General features: G+C 45.2%; 2 protein-coding genes and 1 long non-coding RNA gene across 8 annotated transcripts in view; 2 read left to right on the top strand and 1 right to left on the bottom strand.

Annotated features, from left to right (window-relative positions):
* The window catches only part of LOC122232132, a 37,214-nt gene extending 25,236 nt beyond the window's left edge, over positions 1-11,978 (top strand). Inside the window, exon 4 of the long non-coding RNA XR_006209493.1 lies at positions 11,524-11,978. This is a non-coding gene — a long non-coding RNA (uncharacterized LOC122232132). The remainder of the gene's footprint in view (positions 1-11,523) is intronic.
* Positions 1-21,088, bottom strand: part of FANK1 (fibronectin type III and ankyrin repeat domains 1) — a 103,606-nt gene extending 82,518 nt beyond the window's left edge. For all 3 annotated transcript variants that reach the window (XM_042961293.1, XM_042961294.1, XM_042961295.1), the window contains exon 1: positions 21,015-21,088. In XM_042961293.1, the coding sequence (XP_042817227.1) occupies positions 21,015-21,027 (13 nt within the window). In that variant the 5' untranslated portion in view covers positions 21,028-21,088. The remainder of the gene's footprint in view (positions 1-21,014) is intronic.
* Positions 21,089-21,320: 232 nt separating this feature from the next.
* DHX32 (DEAH-box helicase 32 (putative)) overlaps positions 21,321-27,757 on the top strand; it is a 50,853-nt gene continuing 44,416 nt past the window's right edge. For all 4 annotated transcript variants that reach the window (XM_042961291.1, XM_042961288.1, XM_042961290.1 and 1 more), the window contains exon 1: positions 21,321-21,500. The gene's annotated coding sequence lies outside the window, so the exon portion shown is untranslated. The remainder of the gene's footprint in view (positions 21,501-27,757) is intronic.

The raw sequence follows: 27,757 nt of genomic DNA, 5'->3' as shown, positions 1-27,757 counted from the left end.
CCAAAATGGTCCATGAAACATACAAAAAAAAAAAAAAAAAAAAAAAAAAAAAAAAAAAAAACGAACTCTCTCAGAGAACAGAAAAAGAAACACTCCCCAGTTCATTTTATCAGGTTAAAATAAAAATAACCTTGATACCAAAACCCAACAAGGGAAGTGTAAGAAAAGATACTTATAGGCCTGCTGTTATTCAATGTGGATGAAAAGGTATTTTTAAAATGTGTTGAGGCGCCTGGGTGACTCAGTCGGTTGAGTGTCCGACTTCGGCTCAGGTCATGATCTCACAGTTCGTGGGTTCGAGTGTTGCCTCGGGCTCTGTGCCGACCGCTCAGAGCCTGGAGCCTGCTGCAGATTCTGTGTCTCCCTCTCTCTGCCCCTCCCCTGCTCATGCTCTGTCTCAAAAATAAATAAAACATTAAAAAAATTAAAAAAAAAAAAAAAGTGTGTTGAGAGTTTATGGTGCTGGCCAAGATGTGGGATTCATGTGACAGCCCATCCTTCTCCCTGATTACAATGAGAAACTCTAGACAAAATATAAGTGGCAATGGCTCAAGGACCTAAAAAGGAAATAGCAAGCAAATTAAGTAGCAAGCAAACTGAGACAAAGTCAAAACGTGGAAGAATTACCAATAGGGCAGGATGCAACCAACAGACTATATTCTAGGTCATAAAACCAACCCCAACAATGTTAAACAATTGAAACAGAAATCAAGCCAAGTACATTTTCTGATAACAGAATTAAACCAGAAACCAACAAATATTTCTGGAACATTGCCAAGTACATGGAAATTAAACAATGTACCTTTTCTTTCTTTTTTTTAAGTGTCTATTCAGGGGCACCTGGGTGGCTCAGTCGGTTGAGTGTCTGACTTCAGCTGGGGTCACGATCTTGCAGTTCGTGAATTCGAGCCCCATGTCAGGCTCTGTGCTGACAGCTGAGAGATCAGGGCCTGGAACCTGCTTCAGATTCTGTGTCTGACTCACTCCTACTTGCCCTCTCTCAAAAAAACATTAAAAAATTTTTTTTTAATGTTTGTTCGTTTGAGAGAAAACACACAAACAGGGGAGAGGGGTAGAGAGAGAGAACCCCGAGCAGGCTCCACACTGTCCATACAGAGCCCAATGTGGTCTCAATCTAACCAATCAGGAGCCGGATGCTTAACTGACTAAACCACTCAGGTGCCCCCTTTTTGTTTTCTTTTTTAAGGTAGGCTTCACTCCCAGCAGGGAGCCCAAAACAGGGCTTGAACTCACAACCCTGAGATCAAGACCTCGGCTGAATTCAAGAGTCAGACACTTCCTCCCCTCACATATGTTCATCTTTTCTGTTGGTTAAATTCCGTATGAGTGAAATTATGTGGGATTGGTCTTTCTCTAACTTCTTTCACTTAGCCTAATACGCTTTAGCTCCATTGACATAATCGCAAATGGCAAAAAAATTTTGATTGCTGAGTAATATTCCAGCGTGTGTGTGTCTGTGTGTGTGTGTGTGTGTGTGTGTGTGTGTGTGTGTGTGTGTACACACAACATCTTTATCCATTCATCAGTCGATAGACATTTGGGCTCTTTCCATACTTTGGCTATTGTACATGATACTGCTATAACCACTGGGTGCATGTATCCCTTCAAATCTGTATTTTTGTATCCTTTGGAGAAATACCTACTAGTGCAATTGCTGAATCATAGGGTAGCTCTATTTTTAACTTTCTGGGCAAACTCCATACCGTTTTCCAGAGCGGCTACACCAGTTTGCATCCCCACCAACAGTGCAAGAGAGGGTTCTCCTTTCTCTGCATCCTCACCAACACCTGTTGCTTCTCGTGTTAATTTTAGCCATTATGACCAGTCTGAGATAGTATCTCATTGTGGTTTTGTATTTCCCGGATGATCACTGACGTTGAACATCTTTTCATGTGTCTCCCAGAGGTCTTCTTTGGAAAAGCATCTATTCATGTCTTCTGCCCATTTCTTAACTGGATTATTTGTTTTGGGGGTATTGAGTGTGTTAAGTTCTTCATAGATTTTGGATACTAACCCTTTATCCAATACGCCATTTGCAATATCTTCTCCCATTCTGTAGGCCACCTTTTAGTTTAGTTGATGGTTCCCTTTTCTGTTCAGAAGCTTTTTACCTGGATGAGGTCCTAGTAGTTCATTTTTGCTTTTGTTTCCCTTACCTCTAGAGACCTGTCTAGTAAGAAGTTTCTGTGGCCAAGGTCAAAGAGGTTGCTGCCTGTGTTCTCCTCTAGGATTTTGTATATAGTGTAAAAGGGCGGGGGTGCAGGGGCATGGAAACAGACCACAAGAGATTCTGAACCATGGAGATAAACTGAGGGTTGATGGAGGGAAGTAGGCAGGGGATGGGCTAGATGGGTGACGGGTATTAAGGAGGCCACTGTTGTGATGACCACTGGGTGTTGTATGCAAGTGAAGAGTCCCTAAATTCTACTACTGAAACCAATATTGCACTGTATGTTGACTAACTAGAATTTGAATTAAAATTTGGGGGGGGGGGTGGTGGGAAAAGTCAGACACTTAACCGACTGAGCCACCCAGGCACACCTCAACAATGTTCTTGTAAAGGCTGTGTGGGTCAAAGAGGAGATCTCAAGGAGAACCAGAAAATATTTTGAGCTGAACAAACATAATCAACTTATCCAAATTTGTGCTAAGAGGAAAATTCATAGCACTAAGTTATTACATCAGAAAAGTATCATCTAAGTATCTACTTCAAGCAGAGAAAAGCAGAATAAACCCCAAGTCAAGCAGAAGACTATATAGAAGACAAATCAGTAAAATTTAAAACAGAAAATTGGAAAAGTCAACGAGATCCAAAGCTGGTTGTTTGAAGAAATCAAATGGTTAAAGCTCTAGGCAGACTGACCAAGAAAAAGGGAGAAACACAGATTACCAACAGCCAGAATAAAGAAAGGGGGCATGTTCCAGGCCCTACAGACATTAGACTAATAAAAGATACTACTAAAAAGAACTTTGTTTAGAAAGCCTACAGATTAGATGAAATGGATCAGCCCCTTGAAAGACAAATTACTGGGGGCGCCTGGGTGGCTCTGTCAGTTGAGCATCTGGCTCTTGATTTCGGCTCAGGTCATGACCTCATGGTTCACGAGACTGAGCCCTATGTCGGTCTCTGTGCTGACCATGCAAGCCTGCTTGGGATTCTCTCTCTCCCTGCCCCTCCCCAGCTTGCGTGCACACGCATGCTCTCTCTCTCAAAATAATGCACGTTTTTTTAAAAATTAAACATTAACAATTCGAACAATTTACAATAGCACTGAAAATGCAATGAAACTAGTAATCAATCTATGAAACATGTGAGGCCTTAATGGAAAAAAATCATAGCATTTTAGAATGTACCACAGACATAAGAAATGAGGAACTAAATGAAGCTCGGAGATTGGAAAATTCGCTACCATAAAGCTTTCCGCAGAATGACCTATCGATATATGGAAACCAATTTAAATTAAAAAAAAAAGAAAAAAAGAAAAAAAAAAAAGAATGACCTATCGATTTAATCCCAATGGAAATCTCAACAACTTTTGTGAAAATACAAATTTTAGAATCGACTTCGCAGTTAAGTGCACAAGGCCAAGAGCAGCCAAGATCAAGAGAGGGGAAGCAGGGAGATGCACCCAAGGATTTTCTGATTCATGGAGGAAATAATCAGATGGGCCGTGAAATTAGTACGTAGCACCACGAAAGAACAAAAGTGGACATCCCCCAAATTTGCTTTGAAATAAACAGGGTTCTTTAATACATTGAAAGCTGATTTTTAATTGGATATAAACCCATACAAGCCTTAACCAAAAAGCCTCACCTAATATCAAAGCCTTAATCTGCTGATAGACTGGAGTTCTGGCAAGCAGTGTGCAAAACCATTGCTAGAAGCTTTGCACCACTGCTCCCTGGCGTACCTGCTTCCCAGGGCTCGCTCTGGGCCAACAGCAACCACAGTGGCCGAGCCCAACTCGGACACATTTGCTATTTAGGACGATGGTCTTCACAGTGTTTGTGGACCCTGTACATAAGTCACATAGAAAACCCGAAGTATTTATATGGCCTTCTGCCCAAAAACAATCATTCCATAGTATCTGCATTTATTACTAGGACTACTCCAGGAGACAGAAAAAAAGATTACAAAGTTTTACCCCAGGAAACATTTTCAGAAAAAACAAACAAAACCTTCCTGAAATTTTCTACTTAATAAATCTACCGAATAGGGAGGGCTGAAAAACAATTCATCCAGGTGTCTCATCAAAATGGCTATCAGGACACATTTCACTTTTTCCCAAAAGTCACATCTCACTTTTACCACTGAGCTAACGTACCACCGCGGTTCTGAGAGACTCAGAGGCCAGAGATTTCAAGGTTCAGGCTGCACTTGAATTTCAGAAAAATAAAAGGCAAAACGTACAGGCTAAATGTACGGCTTTCTTCTCCTGCATCCTGTACCGAGTCTGTTCACAGTGTCTGAAATCACTTGTTATGTTCACCAGCGCCCCTCGCCAAGGGGACAAAACACAGGGAGTTAAAAATTTTTTTCTTGAACAAAGTTTCAACGGTTCTGTGCTGATCAATTACAAAGTAGTAATCTTGGAGATTTTTAAATCATCTTTTCATTTAAGGATGAAGATGCTGAACATGATTTAGCTTAAATTTCTCCCATTAAGTGGCAAAAGTTTTTTACGCATATTTTCCTGATTTTCTATAAAAAAGGGGAATTTTTTTTTTCTTTAAAGCACAGTTCTGTGCAAGAGGCAGCAGTTACCGCCCGAGTCTATACGCTTCCCCTGCACTTTGAGACATGGTCTCAACGTCCTCTGTCTGTTGACCGGATCGGTTGAGAAATCTCAACTCTAGTCACCGTCGGGGCACCTGGGTGGCTTGGTGGGTTAGGCATCCAACTCTCGGTTTCGGCTCATGTCATGAGCGAGAGGATCTTGAGCAGGTTCCGTGCCCCGTGTGGAACCTGACCCGAGGCTCGAGCCCATGACCCTGGGATCGTGACTTCGGCTGAAATCGAGACTCGGACGCTCAACCGACTCAGCCAGCCAAGCGCCCCCGCTGTAACCGTTTTATGTATACAGCTTAGTGGTGTTTTGGACACTCACGTTACTGAACAACTATCACTTCTACCCATCTCCACAACTTTCTTTTTTAATCTTAAGCTAAAATCCTATGCTTAGCCACCAAACAGCACCCGCGCCTCCTTTTCCCTAGCTGCTGGCAAGCTCTACTCTACATTCTAGGTCTATGGATTTGACTGCTCTAGGGAAGAGAAGAACTAAATTTCCAGGCCCACGTTAGAGGCACTCCAGCCCCAGGTGCCAGATCAGCAAACCCAACTTTTGTGTTCCAGTAACTGCTCCCACTTGACCAGAAATGCCAAATGCTGAGCCAGCTCTGGGCTCTACTTATTTCCGCCTAGAGCTTTCTAAATAAGGTCACATATGCACCCCAGCCAATCACACCCTGCCCTGCATGGTTCCTCTAAAGCTCTATAAAACTCACTCTCGCCCAAAATGCCTCAGGAAGAGTATCCCACTGCTTGAGAGACACTGTAGTCCCCCCTCGGTGGCTTATTTGCTCTTAAACAAAGGACAAGCATTCCTAAATTATTTTTGTCCTTTGACAGTAGAATCAGACAGCATTTATCCTTTTGTGACTGGCTTATTTCACTTGGCGTATGGTCTTCAAGGTCCATCCAGGCCGTAGCCTGCTTGCCTTTTTAAGGCTGAAACGTATCCCATTTTATGTATAAACCCTCTGCTTATCTGTTCATCTGATGATGAACAGAGTTGTTCATCTTTTGGCTGTTATAAATAATGAAGTGGCAAGCTTTTTTTTAACTATAGATTCCTCCCCCCCCCCCAAATATACACATTACACAATCAATATAGTTTGCCCCGGGTCCATAAAGGTTGTCCTCTAGACTACCTTCTCCACGAAATGCACACAGCTCCTACTTTCCATTGATAAAAATCTTATTTAGAAACCTCTCATTCCTTTTTCATACCCAGAGGAACAAAATAGTATAACTGTGAGGAAAGAAGCAAACAGCTAATCACAGTTATTACAAACTGTGTAGTTAATAGAGAGCAATCTAAAATTTGAAAATGCCGGTTACTTATAAATTATAGGGGAAAAAAAAAAATCTGTGCTTCAGTGGGAAAAAATATGCAACGTTCACATCACGCCCTTTCGGGTTTTCCAGTCTTGTCTTGCACAGCCTGGTTCACGCTAAATTGAACAGAACCAGTGGTAACAGAGGATGTAAATGAATCTGTCCCCCAGAGGGGCAATTCTCCCCACACAGGGCAAAGCCGCTTTTGCATCATTGTCAAGTTTAATATTCCTGGATTGATTCCTGGTAGAACTCGATCTACCCGTCTTTCCCAAGGTTCTGCCAACCGCTTCCAGTCTCCCTGGCTCCTTCTCACCAAACCTCCCGCAGATAGGATACAAGTTCATTGCCAGAAATGCTCTCATTTCACCTCCATGCCTCACCCAACCCAGGAGCTCGCAAACCACACTTCTGAGGACAACCACCCTCCTCCCCTACCCTTCCACGGTCAATCGAATCTTCAGGAAGTAAAAGGAAGCCCACAGAGAAATAGGAGACCAGACCTCAGATCATAGACCTTCCACTTGAACAATAGGTCCCAAATTAATTCCTGGAGGTGGGGGTGGGGGTGGGGGTGGGGGTGGGGGGATCTTAGCTATTACAGTGGCCTTTCAAAGCTCAACGTTATCTGAATATTTAATTCCCTTCAATGTATTTAATTTTTCTCAGCATTTTTCTCCCTGAGGAAAAATGATGAAAATATGGTAAAGAAACACTGCCTTGGGTCAATGTTTCTTTATCCATAGCACTAGAAGTTTCCTCTCATCTTGGACGTTTTCAATCCTTTCCACACTTCCATTTACTTATTCAATCCTTAAGGCCCTAACGAAGTGTCTACGCTGCGAAAATGCTGGTGACACAGTGAACAGGCAGGTGTGATTCCTGTACTCCTGGGGCTTTTACCACCTAGCTGAGGCAGGGAGTGGGGTGTGGAAATTGCCACATAAGAGATTACAGAGTTGTTGTTGTTTTTTTAAGGCATAAAGATAGGCATAGTGGAGCTTTGGAAAACGAAAAAGCAATGGAAGTTTAGACTGTTACACATTCTGTGTTGGGGGAAAAAAAAAAATACTGTCCATAGGAAATTGATTTCCTAAGGGAGAAGAGTAGTGTCCCACACTGTAGTGGGGAGGTAGGGAGTTTAGAAATACTAGTTCTAATGCTAATTTAAAAGTCCTTGGGACGACCACATGTCTGTACATTTGTTCATTTTTTTTTTTATTATTGTTTAATATAATTGATGGTCAAACTGGCTTACATACAACACCCAGGGCTTATCCCGATATTAGTTCATCTTTATCTAAAATTAACTCAAGCTGAAGAGATGCCATTTGGAAGCAGTGGTGCTGCCAGCACGATCACCGGGAGAAAGCTCTAGCAGAAACAGCTGGGACAAACAGACCTGACTCTCGCGCTAACAGCCTCAGTGCTCGTGCGTCATCACGTTCTCCTGCGTAACCACGTTCCCATCATGTGTACCTCAGGTTACAGTCGTGGGTCATCAAGTCACGACCCCACGATGATCAACAAATCGGCACATGAAGCGCCAGGCCCTCGGACAGCGTGCGTCACAAATGCGCCCTCCTGTTGGTGGACCGCGAAACGACTCACGGTTAGGTCTCATGTGGAATAAGAGACCATCAGAAAGTGGGCACACGCGATCAGAAAAGGATGGAGAAGCACCAGTCTGTCTTCAGAGTCTTCGTGGGGTATTAACAGCCACCGATTCAGAATGACAAGAGGACGGAAGTCATGGGTTTCTCTTAAAAGGCTTCATCCTGGGGGCGCCTGAGTGGCTCAGTCGGTTAAGCCTCCGACTTCAGCTCAGGTCACGATCTCACAGTATGTGAGTTCGAGCCCCGCGTCGGGTTCTGGGCTGATGGCTAGAGCCTGCTTCCGATTCTGTGTCTCCCTCTCTCTCTGCCCCTCCCCGGTTCATGCTCTGTCTCTCTCTGTCTCAAAAACAAATAAATGTTAAAAAAAAAATTAAAAAAAAAAAAAAAAAAAAAAAGGCTTCATCCTGTTGTACCCCTGTCCGTAACCAAAGAAGTTTCATAATTAGGCTCATTGCCAATAGATTTGTTTTGTCTTTCCAGGACTTACTATACTTAGGTTGTGGGGCACCTGGGTGGCCCAGTCGGTTAAGCGTCTGGCTTCGGCTCAGGTCATGACCTCACAGTCCTGGAGTTCGAGCCCCGCGTCGGGCTCGGTGCTGACAGCTCAGAGCCTGGAACCCGCCTCGGATTCTATCTCCCTCTCTCTCTGCCCCTCTCCCACTCTCACGCTGTCCCTCTCGCTCTCTCAAAAATAAACATTAAAAAAAAATACTTAAGCTCTGTGGTCTCTTGCAAGTTTTGAAAATTCTGAATGTGCACACTGATGCTCATTGAGGCTAAGCGCTATGTAGTTAAGTTTTAGCTAACAGCTTACGTGATGACCCAGGAGATTTCTCGGGTCAGAACTTTTGCCAAACAACGTTTTTAATTAAATTTCAAACCAACCGGGTTACATTATAAACAAAAGAAACGAATTTAAAACAACGAAAAGTCTCCACCGTTTTTTAGGAAAAGGGACAGCTTTTTCGTTCTGTGAAGTTTTAAGATCTCAAAAACAGGAAAGGCGCTGGCAGTGTAAATAGATAGGGAGAAACCTAAGGAACCATTCCCAAGCTAAGAGAAGGAAGGAGGTGGAAGTTTCTAGAGGTTTCATCCTTTACCGGAAAAGCAGAAGGTTACAGTCTGCGGCGAGGCTGTTCATCCTTAAATAGGGCACAAACAAGTTTTAGCTGTTGTGCAAATAAGCAGTAAGATGGGCTACCTCCAGGAGCGGGGATCGTGTTGCTGTTAAAGGGGAAAGGTCTGCGGTAGCTGTCTGGGGCACAGAGGCAGGGGGAGGCCACCCGTGGGTGATCCCACCTTCCATCCATCAGTCAAACAGCAACAAAAAGGGGGGGCAGGGGACACAATGAGGGCAGGCAACCATTCCTTAACTCTGCACTCAGCAACGGTTACCATGAAGGATGTTTTTGTCCAAAACAGAGGAAATGTTTTTAGACGTGGTATTTGTTGGATAGAAAGATGGGTAAAATGAATTCTATATAACGTTTCTTGCCCACTATTGCAGAATGGATACCTTTGGATATACATCCTTTTATCATTCTATGAAGAGAGCCCGCTCTATGTAAGGTAATAGGAGGGACACAGGCAAACAGCATGGAATAAAATAGAAACAAGGACTTAGTCCTACCTCTGACGGAGATTCTAAATACGGTGTGCGGATGAGGAGTACGTAGTAATAATTAGCTCGTTCAAAGAAATTAGCGTTTTTCAATTGCTGAACGGTAAAAATCCAAAAGTTTATGCACTCATTGGAGAGGCTGTGGAAGACGTTCTCACAAAAATTACCGTTGGAAGTGGGACTGAACCAAACTAACACTGCCTGTGGGCAATCCTGCATCTAGGCGTTTCTCTTGCAAGTATGCTTGCACAAAATGCAAAATGTGCAACGTACGAGATAATTCAATGCAACTCTGTTTATAATCGTAATAGTAGCTGTGCATTTCCTGCGGCTGCTGTAACCGTCTCCCATAAACATAGCTGCTTAAAACAACACAAGTTCATTACCTTACAGTTCTGGAGGCCAGAAGTCCACAATGGGTCTCGCCCAGCTAAAATCAAAGGCTTGTTCTTTCCGGAGGTTCTAGGGGAGAGTACATTTCCGAGCCTTTTCCAGCTTCTGGGGGATACCCACATTCTCTGGTTCCAACCTTCTATCACCCGAAGCGCCGCTCACACCTTCATCCTGACTCTCAAGCTCCTGCCTCCCTTTTAAAAAAGGACTCGTGATTGGTTACATGGGGGCCACCTGGATAATACAGGCTAATCTCCCCTTTTCACCACCCTTAACTTAATCACAGCTGCAGAGCCCATTTGGCCATGAAAGGGGACACATTCACAGGTTCAGGGGATTAAGCTGTTGACATGTTTTGACTCACCCTATCACAGTAGCAAAAGACTAAAGACAAACTGCCTATCAGTGGTGGACTGGTTAAATAAATTATGGCAAATTTATACAATGGAATATTATATAGTTGTTTAAAGTATGAGAAACCATGGTAATAAAAAGAAAGCAAAATATAACGTTAGGTGAAAAAAAAGGAAAGTACAGAACAGAGAGGAATGTAGTATAGATAATATGCTCGTATATGTGATTATATATGTGATATATGATATATATATATATATACACACACATATACATATATAAATAATGGTCTCACAGTGTTTGAGGGTCTGGAGTCTGGGATGCCTCAGCTGGGTGGGTCTGGCTCAGTCTCTTCAGAGATTATGGTGAAGTTGACAGCTGGGGCTGCTGTCCTCTCCCCGCTTGGCTGAGACTGGAGAATCTGCCCACCAGCTCACTCGCTGAGCTCTTGGCAGGAGTCAGTCCTCTCTGATCCTTGGCCCCGTTCCTCGCCATGTAGGTCTCTCCATAGAATGCTTGAGTGTGTTCATGACATGGCAATTGGTAGGTGATAGAAGAAGAAGAAGAAGAAGAAGAAGAAGAAGAAGAAGAAGAAGAAGAAGAAGAAGGAGAAGGAGAAGGAGAAGGGAAGGAGAAGGAGAAGGAGAAGAAGAAGAAGACAGAGAGAGAGAGAGGCAGGGAGGGAGAAAGAGAGAGATTGAAGACCAGCCCAAGACAGAAGCCCCAGCCTTTTATAATCTAATCTTGGAAGTGACACACCACTTCTGCCATATGTCATTGGTCACACAGACCGACTCTGGCACAGTGAGGCAGGGTACAGGTGAGAACACCAGGAGGCAGGAAGGCTCACAGGGAGCCATCTTGGAGGCAGGCTACCACAGGTCCTGCGGGGCAGTGCAGGGTAGGGCTCCGGTGAGTCAACATGAGGGAGGGAATAGAAATGTGAATGACTACAGTGAATGTGGAAGGCAAGGAGGAAACAGATGTAATGAGAATCGTGAGTACATACTGGGAAGCAGTGAAAATAAAAACATGGAGAGTGGGGTCTGTGCCAATTACCAACCCCCTGAGTCACTATTCTTGCCATGCTCACATCTGGGTTCTAGTCCTAAGCTGAAAAATATTCTCTCCCATCACGCTGGAAAATTCTTTCATACATGTTAGCGTCTCTCTTGTGCTAGGAGGTGCCTTAGGGAGGAGGGGCATGTCCTTCATTTTCATACTACCTGCCACCCTCTACCTGTAAGAAGAGCCAAGCTGTGGCTTAAGCAATACAAATTGACCGGCTCCTGTAGCATCAGTCCTGGCAGCCTTGAGAAACGAGTCTTTGTCTTCTTAACAGATTCCCCAACTCCTAAGTACATTTCATTCCAGAACATTCGTCTCTTCTGTTTCAGTGGCAGCAGTGACATTGTATCAGGATACAGAACAAGCATCATGGACCTCCTGATAAGACGCATCGAAAGAGACAGAGCATCGTCTGTGTAACGTTACATTCCCGGTACAAATATTTGACTCAAAACACCATGAGGCGACAATCAGACAAATCCAGCATGGAACCTTCTATAAGGTAACCGGCCCGGCCACTTCAAAAATATCAGTGTCGTGAAAGAAACAAAAAAATACGGAGACTGCTCTAAAGAAGACTGAAGGACTAAGACAATTAAATGCCAAGTGTAATCCTGAAAAGGGTCCCAATCATTTAAAAAGAAAAAACCCAACAACAACCATAAAGCACATTATTAAGACAACTGGGAAAATATGAATAGGGACGGAACATTAGATAATATTATTGTATCAATGTTAAATTTGGGGGTGTATTATTGTGGTATTGTGGTTACAGAAGAAAATGTCCTGGTTCTTGGGAAAAACATGCTAAAGTGTTGAGGACTGAAGTATTATGGTGTGTGCATCTTTCAAATGGTTCAAAAAGTGCGTGTGTGTGTGTGTGTGTGTGTGTGTATCTGGGAAGGAAGAGAAAGAGAAAAATCAACTCTGGCATAATGTAAACAGTCAAATCCATGTGAAGAGTATGGAAGTGTTCATTGTATGACTTTGAACTGTTCTACGGCTCTGAACATTTTCAAAAAAAAAAAAAATACACATACACATACACACACAGAACAGAATGCATAAGCATAAGTTAGGACAAGGTGCATATTCATGTAGCTATAGTGCCCAAGGAGACTACGTCCAATCTGAAAAGCCCACCTCATAATTCACAGAGGGGACAAGCTAACCCTGAAATATCCTATCATTACAACTATCTGAGCCACTGAAATCAGGACGTAGATCTTTTCATTTCTTTTTAAATTTTGTTTAAAGTTTATTTATTTTTGAGAGAGAGGCAGAGTGGGAATTGGGGAGGGGCAGAGAGAGACGGAGACACAGAATCTGAAGCAGGCTCCAGGCTCCAAGCTGTCAGCACAGGGCCCGACGTGCGGCTCAAACCCACAGACCATGAGATCATGACCTGAGCCGAAGTCGGACACCCAACTCACTGAGTCCCCAGGCGCCCCATCTTTTAAGTTGATTTATTTTGAGAGACAGAGAGACAGAGAGGGGCATTCGAGCAAGGGAGGGGCAGAGAGAGAGGGAGAGAGAGAGAGAACCCCAAGCAGGCTCTGCACTGTTAACTCATAGTGAAGTTGGCCGTACATCCCCCTACATTGGACCTTTGGCATTTGCTGAATCATCACTGGGTCGTGGATGACAAACACAAAGCAATATCATAGAGCTTTGAACGGGCGCACTGAGCTGGGAGACAAAAACACTGGGTTGAATTCCCCCCAAACAACCAAGGCTTAAGGGGTGGTTTCTCCCTAGAGAAAAGGGAGCACAGACAGTGAGCCCCCTGAGACCCACTTGACGAACTTGCCGAGCACAGAAGAGCAGAAGTCTGGGCGGTGTCGGGTGCCGGGAGCCAAAATGAACCAGAAGGCCTGCTGAAAGGCAAGGGCACTAGTAAAGACCCCGAGTTTTCAGCTCAGATCCCTGAAATGGCTACATCCTAAGAATAAATGCAAACTGAAAATAGACCACCCTCAGCTAAATTAACTGATGACGAAAGTAAATGAAATCCTCTATGGATAACGACTACCAAAACCTCTACGATTTTCACAAAGAAAGTTGAGTGTTCAATTAACAACAACAACAAAAAAAAAAAATCCAGGAATGCCAAGAGACGTGACCAAACAACTGAAAAACAGAAAAGAGAGACGAACCTATAAGTGATTCAGGTGTCGGAATGATCCGGCATGAACTTTAAAGAAACAGGCAATATTAGGAGACTCAAGCTTTGAACTAATAGCTGTCTCTTGATTTGGGTTACAAGTGTGGTTATCAGCTGGTTACAGGTGTGTTTACTTTGGGATAATTCATCAACCTGTATATTTAACACCGGGCACTTTCTTGCACACATGTCATGCTTTAATACAATTTCACAAAAAATAAAAACGTGGGGACTTTGGTTAAATCTGGGCTTGGAGGGAAATTCACAGTCTTCAGTGCACATATTTGAAAAAGTAGGCTGAAAAACAATAAGGTTAGTATCTATCTCAAAAAATATTTTTAATGTTTATTTTTGAGAGAGAGAGAGAGAGAGAGAGAGAAAGAGAGTGGGGGAGGAGTAGAGAGAGGGAGACAGAGGATCTGAAGCAGGCTCTACATTGAGCAGGGCTTGAACTCAGAAACCATGAGATCATGACCTGAACTGAAGCCAGACACTTAACTGACTGACCCACCCAGGCACCCGTCAAAGGCTTTTTAAAAAGGAACAGAAAACTTGGGGCACCTGGGTGGCTCAGTCAGTTAAGCGTCCGACTTCGGCTCAGGTCATGATCTCACAGTTCGTGAGTCCGAGCCCCGTGTCGGGCTCTGTGCTGACAGCTTGGAGCCTGCAGCCTGCCTCAGATTCTGTGTCTCATTCTCTCTCTGCCTGTCCCCCACTTGTGCTCTGTCTCTGTCTCTCAAAAATGAATAAATGTAAAATAAATAAATACATGTTTATTTATATTTGAGAGAGAGAGAGAGCACACGCAAGTTAGCAAGCAGGAGAGGGGCAGAGAGACAGAGACAGGATCTGAAGCAGGCTCCAGGCTCTGAGCTGTCAGCACAGAACCTGACCCGGGGCTCAAATTCATGAACCATGAGATCATGACCTGAGCCGAAGTTGGACACTTAACCAACGAGCCACCCAGCACCACTCTTCCAGGAATTTTAAAATTTCAGGTCTTATGTTTGATCTCTTGATCCATTTCAAGTTAACTTCTAATGGGAGAGTTGAACAGATATATATATCGGTTACAACATGTTAGAATAATAAAAGTATCAATAAAATCCAGACCCAGAACCCAAGAGGGAGAAAGTCACTCTGATTTAGGTTGGGAGATGGGAAATAGGCAAAGTTTCCAAGAGACAGTGAGGTCCAAGACTTGTTTTCCGTTTTTAAAATTTTCTTTTTAATGTTTATTTTTTGGGGGGGGAGGGGTAGAGAGAGGGGGCCAGAGGATCCAAAGCAGGCTCTGTGCTAAGAAACAGAGAGCCCAATGCGGGGGTGGGGTGGGGTGGGGTGGGGTGGGGTGGGGTGGGGGTGGGGGGCTCAAACTCACAAACCATGAGATCATGACCTGAGCTGGAAGTTGGATGCCTAACCAACTGAGCCACCCAGGCCCCTGCAAGACTTGTTTGTTTTTTTTTTATAAACACTGTTTTTTTTTTTATTTTTAGGCATTTATTTTTGAAAGAGAGACCAAGCGTGAGTGGGGGAGGGGCAGAGAGAGAGGGAGACACAGAATCCGAAACCTGCTCCAGGCTCTGAGCTGTCAGCACAGAGCCCAACGTGGGGCTCGAACTCCCGAACCCGTGAGAGGATGACCTGAGCTAAGTCCCCCGCTCAACCGACTGAGCCACCCAGGGGCCCCAAGACTTGTTTTCAACCAATAGACAGGTGGGTGGGCAGTGAGTGCATTCCAGACTGAGACTGGGAGGCAGGAGAGGAGAAGGAGAGACCGTGTTCCTAAGACACAAGACCAGAGAAGGGTCCCTGACAACCTGAAAGGGGACAGGGCACAGCTACAAGAACTGGCACCTGGGGTCTAGGAGAAAGGAATGCCTCCTCCCTTCCTTCAACCTCCCAGGAGAGAAATGCCCCCCCAACCCCCCAATGCAGCTGGAGGCTCCCAACCATAAGCATCTACGCCCCTGGCTTGTCACCAGCCCTGCGAGCACAAAAATGCAAGAACAGGGTTGTGAGTTGTTTACTCGGTGAGGAGTTCGCACCACCTTCGGTCCTCCATGAGTCATTCAGGCCATTCCGGGTTGACGCGGGTGTGCACAAACCCCTCCTGGAGCCTGGTTGGCTCGCCCAGCTCCTGGGTGCGACCGGGCGGGTCCTCCGGAGAGGAGGCGCGTCCAAACAGCGCTCCCTTTTCCCAACCAGTGGAGGTAAAATCCAAGTTAGCAGGAATAGACTTGGCCGAGGAATAATGCTGAGGTGAACCCGAGCTCCTGGTGGGACCCAGTGGCAACCATCAAGTCGATCTGCCCCCTTTCCGGGGCTGGCTGAGCATCCGGAGGTCAGGATTGCCATGATTTTAGCCTTTTGATGGGGATTTGAAACTACAGCTATTTAAAAGATGTTGCTTTGAAATTGTTTTTTCCTAAGTTTTGAACTTGATTTATATAAGCATTTCTTTTTTTTTAAATTTTTTTAACATTTCTTTCTTTTGGAGAGACAGAGCATGAGAGGGGGAGGGGCAGAGAGAGAGGGATATGTGCATTTCTTAATGATAATATTTAAATTATAACCTAATTGATAGAATTAATATTCTTTAGGGGTCAAGACTACTTGAGAAAAAAAAAACCCTGCTAAACAGATTTTTTAAAAAAACGATCCTGGGCTTATGTAATTACTGTTAAATTCGTACCAGTCTCTTAGGTAATTAACACACCAGTATCTCATGGCAGTGAGCAGATTTCGCTGGGTGGATGATCTGGGGAGCCTTTGGTCTCAAAAATAAGATGGCTTGCCCATTTCCTTAATTTTATTGGATAAAATGAGATTCTCGAAACGTCTCCTTGAGGCTGGTGAAGAGGAAGGCCGTGTGTGTAACCAAGCTAACATTTACAAGCGCCTGAGTTGAATGAACTTGACCTGAAACAATCTCCACTTCAGATTCCTCTGGAGCACAGCCCTTTCTGTGGCAGAGCAAAATGGCTTTTGGTTTTAACTACACCTCGTTCTCAAGGAAATAAAGTTAGATAAGGCATTCAGCTGTTAACAGCCGTGCCAGCCATTCAATAAATGCTTCTTCGGGGCTTACTTCCCGTCAGGCACTAGGGCCAGAATGGCAGGCAGGGCCCTTTTCCACAATCCTACAATCTGGTGGGGAAAACAGATTTTTTTTTTTTAAATTAACACAAGAATTACAATTGCGATCAGGAAGAGAAAAACCACAAAGGTAGGAATAACATGAGGAAGGGGGCACTACCTACTTTAGGGTGTAAGGGAGGGATTCAATGAGGGGACGGCTATAGAGCGCCTGGCTGGCTCAGTCAGTAAAGCCTGTGACTCTTGAGCTCAGGATTTTGAGTTCGAGCCCTGCGTTGGGTATAAAGATTACTTAAAAAAGAAATCTTAAAAAAAAGAAGAAGAAGAAGAAAAGGAGGAGATGGCTAAGCTTAGACCAGAGGATGTTGAGTCAGACCTGTCGGAACACCCTCAGAACAGGAGGGGAAAAAAGTGTGTGCAAAGACTCACCGCCCTGAAAGGAGCTTGTTATGTTTAAGGGAGTAAAACACCCATCGCTTGAAGCATCATTATCTATCATACACCTGGTGAGTTTGAAGCAGCAACCAGATCATTACAACAACTCTAGAGGGCTTTTGGCAGAAGAGTGGCACGAGGTAATATGTTATTTTGAAGAGGTCACTCTGGCTTCCGGGTAGAGCACAGACGGGGCAGAGGAGAGGAACTGCAGATATCAGGGAAGCCTCCGTTCGTGGCTTTAGCAAGATGGTGGCTTGGAATCCCGGTGATTCCAACAGGGAGGGGAAGGTGCACGTTCGGGTGTATTTTAAAGGTGCGATAAACAGGCACGCTGGTGGGTGGGGTGGCGCGAGGGGTAGTGAGTGGAACGGAGGAGTAAAGGATGACTCTTGCATTTCCAGCTGGAATGACTGGGAAGATGGTGTAATCCTATCAAAGATGTTAGACCAGTAGAAAAACAGGTCTGGAGAAGGCTTCAGTCCTTTCAGTGAATGCCTCAGTCTCTTAGTCATTGGAAGAACTTAGATCCCCATTGAGCACTTCTTTTCAAGGGCAGGTATGTGTCAGTCAGCTGCTGCCTGGTCTAAGCTGGACCCCGATTTTTTTATACGGAGAGTAGGCAGTTCAACAGGGTCCTAAGTGGGCGCTGGGGGCTTATCCTGATGTTGCATTTGATAAACACCGATTGTGTGTCTGCTTAGGGTGATTTGGTGGGGTTAGGAAAGATCACGAAAGCCAGGGTAAAGACCCCAAAGCTACCTTTTGGTATTGTCACTCACTAGGAAATTAGGAAAGAGACAGTACGGTTGAACTTCAATATTTTCTAAAAACAAATCCAGAAAAAAATTTGACGTATATTTCCCATGTTATTTCATATGTGGGTTATCTTTCCAACAGTGTAGTTTAGGAAGAAAATAATTAAAGACATAAATGTGTAAGCCAAGAGCCAAAACCACTCTGAACAGCCCAAGGTTGTGAACTTAATTTGCCATTACCCTGGGGAGTCATTTCTCGGCTCATTGATTTATTATTATTCTGTATAATAGTGGTAGCCCCTGTCCTCCTCTGCCCATGGCCAGAGTATGAACCAGTTGTGAGGTCTGAAGAGTTTATGTTTATTGGATTTTAATGATTCAGTTAATAAAGGTCATTCTGAAGAGTAATAGAAACCTAAGTGTGTGGAAACAGAATGGATAAGACTGACTCTCGCAGTTCCTTGGGGTGTCCTTGGGTATATGTCTGATCCTTAAAGCAATTAAGAAGGATCCTTCCTTTCAATCAATTTACTGATGGTACATTCAACTGTAGCTGTAAAATGTTCTTTGAAACCCATCACTAACAAAAGGTGTCATGTAAACGCAAGGCTTACAATTTCTTAGATAATGACAACATATTGTTAATATCATACTGACAATAGTTTAATTGTAGTTATAATTACGGTACTTGTTAATAGTGTATCTTCAGTGCTCTCCAATATCTTTGAGAGGATGAAATATTGTGAGTTTCAGGTAAAATCTGAATTTTGAAAGTTAGGTACGAATTTTGAAGTTAAAAGGAACCTTAAAAATCATTTAATGGTGGGGTGCTTGGGTGGCTTAATCAGTGAAGTGTCCAACTCTTGATTTCGGCTTAGGTCATGATCTCACAGGTTCGTGGGTTCGAGCCCCGCATCAAGCTCTGCACTGTCAGGAATTCTCTCTCTCCCTCTGTCTCTGTCCCTCCTCCACTTGTGTTCTGTCTCTCTGCCCCTTCCTCTCTCCCTCTCTCTCTCTCTCTCTCAAAATAAATAAACTTAAAAAACAAAATTCATTTAATGGTGTCCTTTAAATATTAACTAACAGCAAATGATTTAGTAAATATTTATCCAAAATGGTGCTCATTAGACTGTGAAAGAATTTCCTGGGACACCTGGCTGGCTCAGTCAGTGGAACATGTGACTCTTGATTTTGGGGTTATAAGTCAGAGCCCCAACTTGGGTGTAGAGATTACTTAAAAATAAAATCTTGGGGCACCTGGGTGGCTCAGTCAGTTGAGCATCTGACTTCAGCTCAGGTCATGATCGCGCGGTTCCTGAGTTCAAGCCGCGCGTCGGGCTCTGTGCTGACAGCTCAGAGCCTGGAGCCTGCTTCAGATTCTGCGTCCCCCTCTCTCTCTGCCCCACCCCTGCTTGTGCTCTGTCTCTCTCTGTCTTTCAAAAACGAATAAACATTAAAAAAATTAAAAAAGAAAAGAAAATCTTAAAAGAAAAAAAATTTCCTAAGGTAAATGTTGATTGTTTGGATTATAACATTAAATTCATAAAAGCATTAAACTGATAAAAGCATTTAAGAATATGTGGAAAGGAATAAACGTACAGTTGTTCCCCAGGCACGGATTAGTTAAAAATTTTCCACCCACCTCAAAACCCAATACAATGGGATACAAGTGTATAATTCATACACATAATACATTTCCCACATAGTTTTATAAAGCCTTCATGATCTGGCTCCTGTCGGCTTTTCCAGACTTCTTTTTTCTACGCCACTGTAACGCCCGAGTCTTCCTAGCTACAGCTTTACTCATCTTCCTACTCTTGAGTTTCAAACCCACACCGCCCTTCAAGTCTCAGGGCCTATATATCAGGGGTTCCCTCTGCGTCCACCCTTTTTCCTTACTCTTCACTGGGTCGTTCTGCAGGCCTCCTATCACTTCCTCCCAGAAGCTTTCTGCCCATCTCCTCTCCCCCAGTCTCAGACCTCAGAGAGGCGAGGTTTGTTCCCCGGGTCTCTCCCGGGTTTTCCGGGGATGACCCAACCACTGCCCTGTTCATCGTCCCACTCCTGATCTCCAGAGCCGTGTCTGGAACATAATAGATACTTTGAATGAGTGAGTGGATAAAGACAGTGAGCACTGAATTAATTGAAATGTAAACTTCACACATTTAAACAATAACATATATCTGAAGGAATAGAGGGGCTGTTTCTAAGAGATAGATTTCATTTCATCTCTTCCCTAAACAGAGAACATACACAGCCCAGCATCAGTTTGACCGCAAACATTTTAGCACTGTTGCGCACATTCAGCATCTTTCAACAAGTTACGTTAAAGACGTAGCATCCAGTGAGATACATGCAAATGGCAGAAATAGTGTATAAATTCAGCTCAAGCAACTGTAACTCACAACTTGTAAGCTTTGCCCCAGCAAAATGAGTGAAAAGAAAGGAAACCAACCTTTAAAACTTTCTTGCTGGAAACTAATGACTTTTTAAAATGCCAGCCTTTCTCCCAGAGAATGGATTTGGTCTGATTACTTCCATTCCTCAAATTGTCCAAGAAAAGACGACTTGGTTTTGAGAGTCAAACGGGATGTATCCTTCTATAAAGGTAAGGCCTTCCAAGTGTCCGTAGAAAACACTGTTCTTGTTTTAAGAGCAAAAGGAGCAACAAGGCATTAGCTTGGAAAAGGAGGACAGAGCACAACGGCCCTAGAGAGGTTTGGGGGCTGGGGAGCCCAGATAAGTTGGAGCGCGTATTAGATCTCGCCACTCCAGACTGCCCACCTTTTGCCAAACAATGTGGGAAACGGGAAAAGGATTCTTGTTTTGTTTTGTTTTGGACTGTCCTACCTCGTAGGACCCCTAGCAATGAATCGAATAAGCTTGGACAAAAGCCCCATTTTTTTCTCCTTTAAATCAGCGACGATGGAGGGGGCGGGGGAGGACGGGGTCTCCGTCGTAAACGCCAGACCCAGCCTCGCTGCCTGCTCAGTTGCTGACGTTTTAGAAGCAGGACGGCTCTTTACAGCGAAACGGACTAAACTAAAATGACAACAATGAGCGTGGTCCTGAGAGTGCACGGATTTGCTCGGTTGCAATTTCAGGAAAGCACGCCGCGGGGGCGCTGCCTCCCCCGGGCCACACTCCCCAGCTCCGCGTCCCTCCGGCTCCCAGCGCCCTCCCTCGGCGCTCCTGACCCCGCGGGCCTCCCGCCGCAGCTTTAGCCCCTCTGCTCCCTCCGGGAGAGAAAAGCAAGCGCGACGGGGGAGAACCGTTGTTTCCGTGTCAAAAGCCGGCGGACCGCGCCCGGGGCGCCCACCCTCGTCCCCGAGAGGCCCCGGCCCGCCCCGCCGGGCCCCCTTACTCTGGGGCTCCATGGTCAGCCGCTCCCGGGCCCCCAAGGGCCGAGCCCCCGGCGCCGCCCCTTCTAACGCCTCTCCGCCGCGGCCGGCGTCGCTCGGGTTGCCTTGACAACCCGGAGGGCGGGGAGGAGGGGCCAGAAGGACGGCGAGAGGGAGGGACCAAAACCGCCCAGAAACGCGGGCGAGCGCGAGGGCTCGCGCGTCGCCGGGGGCCCCGAGCGAGGGCGACGACCCGGTCGTCGGCTGGAGACTCTGCCCCTGAGGCCTGGTCGGGCGGTCGCGCCCCCCACCCCCCCCCCCCAGTAGCCCTCGCGCCCTCGGCGGGGTCTGTGCCCGGGCCTTCGGGGCGGGGGCCTCCGGCCCCCAGTCTCCTTCCCGAGGTGTCCGTCGGTCCGTCGGTCCGTGCGTCCGGCGAGCTCGGCCTGCCCGGCTGGGAAGGGCGGCCGGGCCCGGGCCTCCCTCCCCGGACTCGGGAGCCGCCGCTGCAGGTAAAGGCCGGCCGGGCGGCGGGAGGGGCGGGTGGGCGGCCGCGGCGCACCTGTTGCGGCCGCCGGGACTCGGCGCGCCCCCCGCCGCCCCGGGCCCCCCTGCCCGCCCGTTGGCCCCGGACGACCCCGCCCCCACTCCCGGAACCGCCCGGGTGGGGGCCGCGTCCCCGCTGCTGCCTCCCGCAGCCCGCGTGTCAGCGGCAGGAGCGAACCCTGGCACCCCAGCCCTCCTAACAGGGGCTCCTTCGGCAGCCGGGGCGTCGGCCGGGCCCGGGGAGGGTGGTCCCCCGGGGCCGCATTTATGGGAAGCGTAAAGCCAATGAGAGCCTTTTCTGTGGTCGGCGGTGGGCCAAATGTGTCCCTGGAATCATGAAACCCAGGAGAATTCCGGTGCCCCACATTGCACTGTCATCCCAAGTATCACATTTCAGGCAGTGGGCCTGGGGTTGGATCTTTCCGGTTGGATCGTGTGTGTGTGCGTGTGCGTGTGTGCGTGTGTGCGTGTGTGTGTGTGTGTGTGTGTGTGTGTGTGTGTTTTGTTTATTTCAGTCCTCCCCGTTTTCGGTTGAGCTGCGGAGTCCACATATTTTGTACCAAAACTTTAGAGGGCTGTTAAACAAACGTAACATTACCCCACACAATAGTATCCTAATAAGTGGGTTTTGAAGTCCTGGTGCCCGTTGTGCTGTTAAGGAAGCTCTGAGGATCACAGGAGGTTGTGTCTGGTAGGTTGTAAAAATGCAAACAACCAGGAGAGAGAGTCAAAGATTAAGAAAAACTGGGGCGCCTGGGTGGCGCAGTCGGTTAAGCGTCCGACTTCAGCCAGGTCACGATCTCGCGGTCCGATCTCGCGGTCCGTGAGTTCGAGCCCCGCGTCAGGCTCTGGGCTGATGGCTCGGAGCCTGGAGCCTGTTTCCGATTCTGTGTCTCCCTCTCTCTCTGCCCCTCCCCCGTTCATGCTCTGTCTCTCTCTGTCCCAAAAATAAATAAAAAACGTTGAAAAAAAAAATTTAAAAAAAAAAAGAAAAACGAGCAGCCTTAAAGAGGGAAGAAAAATGGAGGAGAGGCAGGAAAAAGATTGAGAAGGCAAGTGCGGGCGGGTGGAAACTGCATGATTGATTTCGTGCTGGTATCTGCCGATTATGGCCCCTCTGCCAGTTCCTACCGCTGCTCTAGACAGCACCGGAGGGAAATGAAGAGAGCCCTTTTTGGGTCGTGTAAGCCATTACTCATTCTTTGCCACTAGAGAGATTTCCACTCCGTAGATGACAAGGACGCCAAGGTAAATTGCTTTCCTCTTAGAAAGAGAATCGTTCAGAGGTTAATTGGACCTGAGAAGCATATATTCTATGATGGGAATGGACGTTTATTATGTTCCACCAAACTAGGCTGTTCCTCTCTCGGACTCTATTGGGCCTTTTTCAGATTAATTGTCAAAGCAAGAAGGTTTATGCGTGGGTATTGACAAGCAGTGTGATCTCTACAGAACCCATAACTCATGAACTAAAATATTGAAGTAATAAATTCAGATTGGAAAGTAAACACTTCACGGCACCTTAATTACCTGTTCCCTGAAACTTAGAGACAGGGGATGCATTTTCAGACGAACGGCATCTAAGGTCAACAGCGCTTCTGGAGTACCCGTGTTTGCAAACGCTAGTTTTCAAACCATTAGCAACGTCGTGAATTGGTCTTTTCCTCCAAGAAACCAACATAGCGGTGTCCATTAGTAATATCATAATCAAAGTGACAAGAGAGTCATAAAAACCTGGTCTTTATGAACACGTAAAAGAGGTAGGGTTGTCTTTTCTCAAGCGGGAAAGGATTCGGTATTTGCATTTAAAAAGAACGAAGAAACAATATTGTAGATCTCCACGCTGAAGTAACAAGGACTCAAGAGTTTGGTGGTTGCGTGCAGATTTTAAGGTTGGAAAAATGGAAATGTGTGTTGGGAAAGTACTTTATGCTTAGCGGTATGGAAAAATGATTTTATCAGTGGCTACGAACTTGACCTTGAGGAAGTCTTGCATTGAAATATTTCAGGTAATAGGTGGCAACTGTGAAAAGCCACATTTGATTTTAGGGGATAGTGTGTTTAGGGAAGAAATCACTGCTTGAGGGGGTGAAAGTGGGGGAGGGAAAGGTATAAACACATCTAAAGACAACATTCATTTCTCTTTCTCCCTCCAGCACCTGGTACGGTGTCCTTGTGTTTGTCCAACGAGTGAAAAGAGCGTTTTAGAGAAATTGCTTTAGATAAAGGGATATGTTTCATTATCCTGAGGTCAGAAAGTTGCTAAGGGGATAGGGGTTGAGATGAACGGTAAAGGTATTGGTTGCCCCTTTTGGGGATTTCCGGCCACATGTTTTCTATTTCTTTCATTGGCCTGCTCAGGATGTAATTGGTGGCCAGGTGAAACACAATAAAGTCCTGATTTTTAATGAAATTGCCAAGCTCATCAAATTAGATAGAATAGTTACATTATGTTCTTTGCTGATGGCTTAACTAAACATAGCAAACCAAAGCACTGTCACCAGGGAATAAGGTGGCAGTGAAGGGACAGACATAGCCTCTCTTTTTCTTACTTCAATCTCTTAGCTGCAGCAATTCAAAGTAAACATAATTGTCATAGGAAGTTAACGTTATTTAACGCAAATAGGATGATTTTTTTTTAAAAGAAAGAAAAGCAAATTACTGCTGTTTCCCAGCCTTAGTATCATAAGTCAGAGGAAGTTTTCATTTTTGTTACTGGATTTTTGTTTGTTTTTTGTTTTGCCAGAGTAAGGGTACTTTTTTCTCTTTCTCCACTTTTTTTTTTTTTGGTCTTAGTTGTTTTAACGTCTATTTATTTTTGGGAGAGAGAGAGAGACACACACACAGACTGCGAGCTGGGGAGGGGCAGAGGGAGAGGGAGACACAGAATGCGAAGCAGGCTCCGAGCTGTCAGCACGCAGTCTGACACAGGGCTCCAACCCACGAATCGTCTTTAGATGTGTTTATACCTTTCCCTCCCCCACTTTCACCCCCTCAGTCAGTTATTTCTCCCCTAAGCACACTATCCCCTAAAATCAACACATAATCGAGATTATGACCTGAGCCCAAGTTGGATGCTCAACCGACTGAGCTGCCCAGGCGCCCCCATCTCCACTCGTTTCTGAAGCTTAACAAAAGTTCAGTCAAGGAAAACGGATTCGAGTCTGCTTGTTTCCTCTTTGTCCTTCAGACCTGTAGAGGTCTGCACTCAAATAGTTGGATTCAAGGAATGCTCTTTCAGCGTTGACTCATTCGTAGTGTAATTGGGCATCAGGCCCATGCTGCTGCCCCCGCATCTGGAAAGTCTTCCAGGATTAGGCTAATGCTCACAAAATGCACTTCTCTCTCGCCTACTGGGGGCACTAGCCGGTTTGGCACCGGGCCCTGTACTATACGCCCTTGTAGAGTATTCTGTCATTTGATGTGCCTGGGGCTGTGCCTCTGATTAAACATTTGGGGAGCTAAGTCCAGTACCCCCTTTTAGCTCATCGTGGCTTTTCAGCTCATAATTTAGGATAATAATAAAAAAGGACAAGCTTTTAGTCAGGGATGATTGCGTTAATTTTGAGCTATGCCACTTTGGAAAGTTAGGAGCCATATTTCCTCGTGGATAACTGGGGAGAATGAGATCTGCAGTGATTGTCTTCACGGTCCAGTTTTGAAAATCAAAGTCAATTAAATGTGATTATAGATATGAGTGAAAATATCTCCTATATTGTAAAGAACTCCTTAAACATAAATGGTTGTCATTGCAGGAGTATAGCAAACGTTTATTGAACATCCGTAACATGTTAGGTACTTCCTGGGGATCGCCCTTCGTAAAGGGACTAGGAAATGACTGATGGATTGTGTGAGGGCTTCCTGGGCAGAGGAACAGCTTGGTCAAAGGCACAGAGGCACAGGAAAGCAACTCTAAGCAGGAGTTCATTGCGGCTGGAGCAGAGAGAACTTACGAGAAGAGCACAGAAGGAAGTGGAGTTGAGGGGCATTAAATCAGAAAGAACCCAAAGAGTGAGATTGTTATCGTGAAGGTAATGAGAAGGATTTGGGTCAGTGACGTGATCACTTCTCCATTTGAAAGGGGCCACTGGCTGCATGTGAAGGACAGATTGGTGGAGAGCCAGAACTAGAGGCAGAAGAAAACAAAGTTGGAGGCTTTGTAGTAATCCCATGAAGAAATGGTCAAATCACAGTGGCGGTTGGGAGGGCCGTGAATAGGGAGAGAGGTCCGAACAGCCAGTTTGGGGCTGTAGGACGTGAAGAGGCAGAAGCCATGTGAAGAGGGTTGATGCCCAGGCGATGGGGGGAATTGTTCTGCTAATTGTTGAAATCCAGAACACAAAAGAAGGAAAGAGGGCTTTTCTATTTTTAAGGAGTGTGAGAAGTGCAGACGGGATGAGTTCAGTTCCTTTGAATGCCCATCTTCTAAATGGGGCTGTCCCTTAACTAGTAGTTGGACATGTAAGTCAGGACCTAAAGAAAGAAGTCTGAGATTAAGGTAGAACTTGAGATGAAGCATTCAGTCATCGAAGCAAAAATATGAACAATTTTTCCCCCGGGAGAGGGCGTGGAACGAGAAGAGAGAGTCGAGGATGGAACCCTGGGGTGCACGGTTATTTGACATGCGGTGGGTGCAGTGGAAGAACCCAAGGGGACGAAAGAGGCGTGGCCAAAAAAGGAAGCTCAAAATGTGGGAGGATTAATAAAACAGAATCCCTACTCTTGAGGGGGTTCATGCATTGGCATTGCCTGGAATAATTCTCTTCTCTTCCACCTGCCATAGAATGCATGACACAGTTTATCAAACTATTATTGGTTTATTCAAGTTACTGAAAAGTGACTATCCATTACTTTGTTAAGAAAAGACAATTTCCTGATATTTGTGGTTTTTCACAATCTCCATTTGGAATAATTCAAGCAAAACGTAGCTTCAGGAGTTAGGGTGATACCCCAAACAAATCCCGTCTTTACAAAAAGGTGGGTGTAAGTTCCTTTTGTATTTGTTGGAGGTAAAATAACAATGTTAACTTCCTAGTGAAGGCTGCAGTAACCTATTCTTAAGATTTCAGCTTTTCCTAGATCTCACCCGTTTGCTCAGATCTCTAACTAGACTGCATAAATAAGCCAAATTAATATTTTAGCAGACCTTTACTCAGATATTAGTTTCTAGAGTATTATTCAGTAAAACAAAGCCATATTGAAAGCATGAAATGGCCCAGTCATTTGAGATTCTAATAAAACCCTTTCTGAATTTGCATATGAGAAGTGATAGGTTGTTATGATATGTAAGTATTGATTGCGCTTGGGAGATCTTCCTGTATATAAGTCTAAAAAAACTTAAATTACCAGTGGAACATAGGATTCTTATATTAATTGCGCAGGACTGGTTATTCAAGGTGTATTTTTTTTTTAACTTAAAAAAAAATTTTTTTTAATGTTTACTTAGTTTTGAGAGAGACAGAGACAGAGACAGAGTGCAAGCAGGGGAGGAGCAGAGAGAAAGGGAGACACAGAATCCAAAGCAGGCTCCAGGCTCCCAGCTGTCAGCACAGAGCCCGATGCGGGGCTCAAACTCACGAACAGCGAGATCATGAACCTGAGCCGAAGTCGGATGCTTCACCGACTGAGCCACCCAGGCGCCCCCAAGCAGTATTTGGAATGAACCAATAGTGAGTTAAAAGTGAATCATTTTTGAAATTTGCGTGTTTTTAAAGTCAGTTGAGGGGCGCCTGGGTGGCGCAGTCGGTTAAGCGTCCGACTTCAGCCAGGTCACGATCTCGCGGTCCGTGAGTTCGAGCCCCGCGTCAGGCTCTGGGCTGATGGCTCGGAGCCTGGAGCCTGTTTCCGATTCTGTGTCTGCCTCTCTCTCTGCCCCTCCCCCGTTCATGCTCTGTCTCTCTCTGTCCCAAAAATAAATAAAAAAAAAAAAATAATAATAAAAAAAAAATAAAGTCAGTTGATTTAATTTGCTTACTTAAGATCAAAACAAAGTCAACTTGTTAGAAGTCTGGCAGTAAAGTTTGTTTTGTTTGTTTGTTTTTTTTTTAATAAATGTTTAGCTTTTATCTCGTCCAAGAAAGGTTTCAAGTAGATGCTAGAAACCAAAGGGACGTGCTTTGGGGAGCTCCGAGCCAATTAAAACAAAAGCAAACAACGGGGTAACCTTCTAAAAGTCCTAGTAATGATATAAGCCCATTGTGTCAATTAAAGTAAAACAGGCCTG

The sequence above is a fragment of the Panthera tigris genome, chromosome D2 (genome assembly GCF_018350195.1).
Source record: "Panthera tigris isolate Pti1 chromosome D2, P.tigris_Pti1_mat1.1, whole genome shotgun sequence".
Lineage (NCBI taxonomy): Eukaryota > Metazoa > Chordata > Mammalia > Carnivora > Felidae > Panthera > Panthera tigris.
The sequence above is the reverse complement of the archived record's forward strand: the minus strand, read 5'-3'. Positions and strand labels throughout refer to the sequence as shown.